The sequence below is a fragment of the Typha angustifolia genome, chromosome 11 (assembly GCF_048772165.1).
Source record: "Typha angustifolia cultivar Huaian chromosome 11, ASM4877216v1, whole genome shotgun sequence".
NCBI classification, from domain to species: domain Eukaryota; kingdom Viridiplantae; phylum Streptophyta; class Magnoliopsida; order Poales; family Typhaceae; genus Typha; species Typha angustifolia.
Genome location: NC_133249.1, coordinates 14,027,894 through 14,035,446, shown reverse-complemented (window position 1 = coordinate 14,035,446; position 7,553 = coordinate 14,027,894). Strand labels below are relative to the sequence as shown.

The window sequence follows — 7,553 nt, the reverse complement described above, 5'->3', positions numbered from 1 at the left end:
CTCAACCTATTTTCGAACCGATTATTTTGACAGCCCTGCCCATGAACTACTAATTGGGCCAACCCAAATTAACATGGAGATTTAAGCCCAAAAGTATCCTAATCCAGCCCATTATCCATCAATCGTCTTGTAGATAAGGAACGGAGGAGCGAAAGAAGAACCAACGCCTACGCCAAAAAAAAACACCAGCAATGGCATCATCCACCTCCACCCTTCCATGGAGCTCGTCCTGCTCCTTGCCGCGCCGGCTCGGCCCAAACCAGAGTAGCAGCACCCTTTTCTCGATCGTCGCGCAGAAGAAGGCCAAGAAGACGCGCAAGGTTTGAGAGCCACGATTTTTTCCTCGAATTTCGTAGTTGTTTATTGATTTCTTTTCGTCGCAGATAATTCTGAAGGAGGACATGACGGAGCTGGGGAAGAAGGGGCAGCTCCTCGAGGTCAAGGCCGGGTTCTACCGCAACTATCTCCTTCCGTTGGGCAAAGCTCAGCTCGTCACTCCTCTTTTGCTCAAGTTTGCTCCTTTTACCTCTTAGATGTTGCCTACTTTTAATTGGGCTCACTGGTTCATGTTTAATGCCGGTAAAGTTAGTAAATTTGGTAGGTTCTTGCAAGTCTTTCTTAGTATTTTTGGGAAATTGTAGAAGCTATCTGTTGTCAATTTCACAAAAATAGCCTGCAAATCCTAGGTGATTTCTGATACATTTTTCTTGGCTGAACACTAGTGAAGTGTCTTTAGAGTTTAGACTTATTAGAATCTTAATACGTATATCACAAATTGCACAAAGATGCTAGATGATATTCTCATTTAATATTACATTAAGTGTTCTCCTTTTTCTTTTCTTTGTTTCTTCTCTTTCCAGGGAGATGCAAATGGAGGAGGAGAGAATAGAAGCTGAAAAAAGGCGGGTAAGAAAATATAATTGTAAACTTTTTGTGCAAAATCTACTGCAACTGATCTACATTACTCTAGACTACTTTCTGATGTGGTCAATTGCAAAGGTCATCTTATTTAAAACCTCTATTATGACATCTCTTCTCTCCCATTTCACACCTCGGAACGCATGGTCCAAATCAAGGAATCAGTTAGATATGATGCAAAATGGATCTTGTTTCTATGGTTGATCAGAGGTTTCTATATAAAAAATATGAATCAGGGTGGAGCATTATTTGCCAAATGCTAGATTATAATGCTTATTGGCCATACCGCCGTCATCAACACAGATAGAGACTTTTTTTAAACCATGTGTGCAAGCTAGAATTCATCTCAAATTGACAAATGGAAATTTTTACAACCACTTAACATTTGTCAACTGCTTAGAAATGGTGTCAGAATCCCCACCAAACCAAAAATAGGTAAGGCTGGCCTTTTCATGAAGTTATAAGGACAGTGGGAGAGTAGGTTAATAAGTTATCTATCCATGTGATGCAGTAATTGCTAATGCAATCTAGTAGCAAATCCTCCTAAAGTTCCTTTTGCCACAGAGAAAGACTCAGAAAGAGGATACTTCTGGTATACCCATGTAATATTGCATTATATGTTTGGTGACTTTTAGTCCAATGTGTCCAGTGCCTGTTTTTGCTAGAGTATCAAACAGTCCTTCTAGTAGTAGCATATAATATCCCATCTCAGGCAACACTTGTGGTAATTCTCTTACAGTTTAAATAAGATATCTAAATATGTGGAAATTTGTTCGTCCTAGTTAAGATGATGCATTGATACCATTGTGAAAATAGCAAATCATCTATCCGGCTCTCCATATTAAACTCATCTCATAAAAAAATAGCAATTTCACATTATTCGGAGGCATCATGTCCCAGATCTTTTGATGCAGGCTAAAATCCTTGATCGTAGATTTGAGAAAAAAACATAGGAAAAATAACTAAACTTGAGTAATCTACCAACCGTTGTGTTGGAATCCACCAACAGAATACTCAATATATCAAAACTCTCAAAATATTTATCAATTGAAAAGAGATGACAATAAGCCTTTATATAGGCAAAAAAAGCAAAAGACCAAACTAATCATGACACCCTAATAAACATAAGACAAGAATAGTTTAATAAGCAAGAATGATGAAAATAGTCATGTAAGGCTAGTCAAAATCTTTGTTAAGCTAGAGAGCCACGGGTGCAACTCTTTTACATCTACAAGAGTAAATATGACAAATAGTGATGTCTGCACCATCTTTTATGTAGTATCTGACAAGTTTGCTGAAGCCTCCAAACAATATGGACAAAAGTGTCCGAGTATACCACTCGGGCATTCAAACTGTTTTTTTGATTTCTATTCAACTTTATCAATAGATTGAACTAATGGATAAACTTACAGTTTATGAAGCAGAGTATAGATAGAAGATACGGGGATATAAAGATACGAATATAGAGATATGATAAATTCTTAAAAGTAGGATAAGGATAAGCCATAGATACATCAATAAATAAATAATATATTTTTAGTATATAGTCAACCAATATAACTTATGATAAGAAATTATTATCCTATAAGTGATAAGATAAAAGGAGAAAAAGTTACAAATTTAGTATCTAAGGAAAGAAAGCTATAGCTTTAGTATCTATATATCTAAAATTTTAGGATAATAATATAACAAGAACTGAGATGAAATTCAAAATATTAGTGAAATATTAAAACATAATTCAACTATTAATCTACAATTAATTTGGATTTTTAATTCATTATTAAATAAACAAAGCTTTATAGTATCATGAAGGATTAGATAATCATATATACATATAAAATATATGTTTATATCATCTATTAGCACAAAAAAAAAAGATTAGATAATCAGGAAATATATTGAAGTCACATTCCGTCGTATTGGAGTTGTATCAAAAAATTAATATTAATTTTTTTTAATTTGGATACTCTTCCAGCCGTATCCGATATGTATCGGGCTGTAATGGCATCCGATACGTGTCGAATACTGGTACGGAGGGGCAAACGAAATATCCGTGTTTCATAGTTCACAGTATTCACAAGTCTAAGTCGGTTTCTTTAGTAAGCATATTTAGTAATTTAGATGCACTTTGCTTATGTCTTAAAGACTTAAAAGTATACTTAGGGTTTTTAGTGTTAATGGCTATTCATCTCACACTAGAAGACTTAAATTCTACATGATACTATGATGATACATTCACGAGCATATATATATATATATATATATCAGTAGAGATGCCTTGCTTGCTCTCTTGTACTTATTGCTGCCTCAATATGTCACAATTACAGCATGATTTAAGAGCAGAATGCCATGTCTTAGACTTCTATAACTCAACCTGTGATCAGCTATATCACATTAAATACTTATATAGATGATTTTATGCACTTAAAAATACTAGGTAAAAGAAGAAGCGCAACAACTTGCCCTAGTTTTCCAGACGGTCGGAGCTTTTAAGGTGAAGCGTAAAGGTGGAAAAGGAAAACAGATTTTTGGAACGTGAGAGCACGATCTTAAGAGATCCTGTCTACATCTTTTTTCTTCTTATGTGTATTGAACTTAACTTTCACCTCTTTTTTTTTTTTTTTCTTTTTGCCAGTGTCACAGCACAAGATCTTGTGGACATAATAAAGGCACAACTGAATAGGTACTTCATTTATATTCATGTGGAATCAATGCTAGCTGGTTGTTTATGACTACTTGATTCTTGTTTTACCTTTCTTTTAGGGATGTGGACAAAAGAATCGTTTCTGTACCAGAGATTCGTGAAACTGGGGAATACATTGCTGAGCTTAAACTTCACCCAGAAGTCACTGCCCAAGTGAGACTCAATGTATTTGCAAATTAAATCGGGCTCTTTGAGTCCATTTTTTGCAGCGAAGGGTTACAGATGATTGACAAAGTAAGTAAACTGTTTCAATATCTACACCAATTTTTATCTTTGCAAAGAAGGTTAAGCTGCAAAACACAAGCAACACAAGAAGATTTCTCCATTAGAGAGACATTAATTCAAGTAATTTTTCCTGTATGCTTTAAGAATCTGCCATTTCTTGAAATTCTTTCGTTTGATTAAAAATCACTACGCTACAGGAATGAGAAGAACCTGTGGTGTATCTATTGTAGAGATCTGCGACAACCAGGTAATGGTGTTAAATCGACATGGAGGACATGATTTATGCGCCCTGACATTATCGATTTTCTTGTGAAAAGCCTTCTTTGTCACTTTTCACAATCTTCTTTTGTTGGTTGTTTTTCTGTGATACTTTCAAGCTGTAAAATCCTTGCTTTGCTTTGGCAAGTGTGATTTATGCGCCCTGACATTATCGATTTTCTTGTGAAAAGCCTTCTTTGTCACTTTTCACAATCTTCTTTTGTTGGTAGTTTTTCTGTGATACTTTCAAGCTGTAAAATCCTTGCTTTGCTTTGGCAAGTGTGATGCTATGCCCCTGATGTCCGCAGAAATTTTATTCTCAGGTTCATTATTGTCAATCTTCTACAAGGCATCACCTTTTCCATCTTCTCTCCTTTTTATTTGTGAATTCCCTTTCTCTAGAAGTTGGAATGTAGATATGAAAGCAACTTGTCGTAGCTTTTTCTTCCTTTTTGACTTTGGCTGCTAAACTAGAGCACTCGAACTTGCTTTTAACTTAGATAGGGCCAAGCGTGATGAGCCAATATAGAGACACCATAGGAACGGTGGTCAAGATTACACTTTTAGGAGTTGATGAGATCATGAGAGCCTCTCTTTGCTCATGCCTTTAATTGCAGCAAATTGCTATAAAGTATAAAGAACAAAGTATATATGCCAAATCCTCTTTTAACAGAAGCTTCCCATTTTGATGATGAGATGGCTAAAGGAGGAGAAAAATATAGCAGGGTTTTAGTCTTTGCCGGCGAGAAGATTAGGTCAAAATGGCGGTGGTGTAGCATAATTGAATAATTTACATGAGAGAAGAAAAGAGAAAATAGGAGGAGGGAAATATTTTCTCCCATTTAGATATAAATTTTGAGAGAGAATAAAATAGAAAGGGAGGGGGAAAAAGAAGGGATAATTTTATTTTCATTCTTTTTTATAAGGATCTCCTGAATTCATTTTTGATACATAATAACTTCATAAACCTTTTTTTTTTGGTATATAATAACTTCCTAATCGAAGAGGTCAAATAAAATATTTTTGATAGTTCAGAGAGAGTCATTATGTACTAAAAACAAAGTTCAGAGAATCATTATAAAAATAGATAATAGTTCAAGAAGTGAAAAGAGAATTATTCTCAACAAAAAAAAAAGATAGCCGATCGGTATCTTTTATTTTTCTTTCTCTTTCGTCCCAAAGGCTACCTCTCACCTAATTTAAGAATAAATTCTCCGGGATTAGATGCTTACTATTGAATAATTTAGTGTGATGATCATCCTAATATGATCCCTATCAATTTCTAAATTAATTAAAAGTACCTTTCATAAGAAACTCTTCCATTTCTTTCATCCTGCCATTTTATTCCATTAAAATAGAGACATTAGTGACAATGACATATAAAAAAAATAAAAAATAAAAAGTAGATAACGACCATTTAAGATTACATCTGCAGTGATTTTAATGCTGTTGCTAAACAAAATACTTTTTAAGGGCCGACACTAACCGCCCATCTCCTTATCATTCTTTCTTCCTTTCTTCTTAATTACTTAGTTTAATAGAGTACATTATCTATTAACAGAGTAATTAATCAAGGACTTAACGATAAAGGAGTTTTTGCCTATCAAATGGCCCACAAGTTGTTCAAATCTCTTACCAAAAAGTTGTCGTCTGTCTGTTAGCATGCAAATCTCTCCATTTTATCTTTATGAATGCATGCATGGGGACCATTCATCTTGACTCGTCGACCAATAAGCACGTAAAGCACCTGATTAGAGAATTAATTAGGGTGCCAAATTTGACTTAGAGCTTTGTTTGGTTTCGGACCGAGCATTTCGTCTTAATTTTTTAGAGAGTAAATTTAATTAGCATTCAGCAAAATCACTAAACCGAAAAGAAATTTTATATAGAATATATATTTTTTTCCTTTCTTGTGACCAAATCAACGACTTATATTTTGTAATCGGCGACTAAAAACCACACCCAATTATGTATAGAAATTCTAAAACAAATTAGACATGTACAAATAGAAGTTACAAACAAGTTTAAAATAGTCAAAAAAAACTCTCCAAACACTTCCTTAATGTGATTGTAATATATGCCAATTAAAAGATGAGTGTGACTCCTCACAAGTCAAAATTAGTTGATGACTTAGATGAGTCTTTTCATGGCCGACATGAGAAAAATAATGTAGCAAAAATTCAAAACTGGATAAGCTCCTCCCAGATGTGTACAAAATTATGAAGCATTCTAGACTTATGTAACACAAGGAAGAAGAAGAAGAAGAAGAAGAAGAAGGAGGTGGTAAGCACTCAAAATGATAATAATTCTATAATTCTACTACGTACCTTCTCATAGTATTATTTCATTCTGAATCTTAATAATATTATTCAACACACATTGTCATACACGTAAAAGTATTGCATTTAAAATGATAACAAACCGACACGAGGTGACATCTCAAGGCGGCCATATAATTATTAGAAATAGGAAATAAATAAACATAAAGAGTTAGTCGAGATGGATCACCAAACTTGGTGTATTTGTTCTCTAATAAATGAAAGAATAAAGAAGCATATCTTCCTGATTAATGAATTAAATTGTGAATAAATGAACATAGTTTAGGAGTATAAAGTCCATCCATAGCTATTGTTTTTAAGGGCCTACCTGTCTTCTACCACACTAATGAGACAAATTAGATCCTAATTAAAGCTTTACCCTGATGTTAACCAACTGGAAAGGAGTCTTTAAGTGTGATTATTTATTTATTTATTTTGTCCAAATTCCATCCTTCCTATTAAACAAACTTATGGGGGTGACCCATTGTTGATTAAAAACTCAAGCATCTTTAGGTTTAACAAGTATCACATGAGGACAGTCACACAGGCATTAAGATATACTCAAACTATTTAGGTTTAACAAGTATTACATTAAGCTTATGTGATTGAAGACTCTTGCTGCCTTCTCATTCTCTTATTCTTTTATTTAAGATCTCATATCTACCGCCGAAGCCGATAAATCTGTGGATTGGCTCGTTAGTATATTTATATTATGAATTATAGTTATAATATGCCTCGCGTCATTTTTGATATCAGATATTTTTCTTATAATCATAATTAATACTATTTTATTTTGAGACTAAATTAGTCAAGGAAAAGAAAAGAAAAGAAAAATCTATAGAGATTCTTATGCCCTCAATATATGAGATAGACTTTCATGGTTATCTATGCAAAGAAATGAGAATAATGATAAACAAAATAATAGTCGGGGATTAGTGGATTGATAGGAGCATTTAATAAAATTAATGTACGTGGGCGTGGGGGTATGTAAAACTTTGGACATTGGTGAAGGGTGTGTGTGGAGCCCATTGGGCATTGGGTGGGAGGAAAGGGTGACTTTCTAGCAACGTCATTAAAAGCTTCTCGAATTAGAAAAATCCTATAAATTTCCCCTTTTTCATGGCAGCATT

General features: G+C 34.1%; 1 protein-coding gene across 1 annotated transcript; it reads left to right on the top strand.

Annotated features, from left to right (window-relative positions):
* Positions 1–153: 153 nt before the first annotated feature.
* On the top strand, positions 154–4,395 carry LOC140771443 (large ribosomal subunit protein bL9c). The gene is made up of 7 exons (XM_073113006.1): positions 154–320; positions 384–511; positions 861–906; positions 3,356–3,453; positions 3,554–3,601; positions 3,682–3,856; positions 4,045–4,395. Exons 1-6 carry the CDS (start codon positions 192–194, stop codon positions 3,800–3,802), a joined length of 570 nt encoding a protein of 189 aa, XP_072969107.1. The 5' UTR covers positions 154–191; the 3' UTR covers positions 3,803–3,856; positions 4,045–4,395.
* Positions 4,396–7,553: the final 3,158 nt, after the last annotated feature.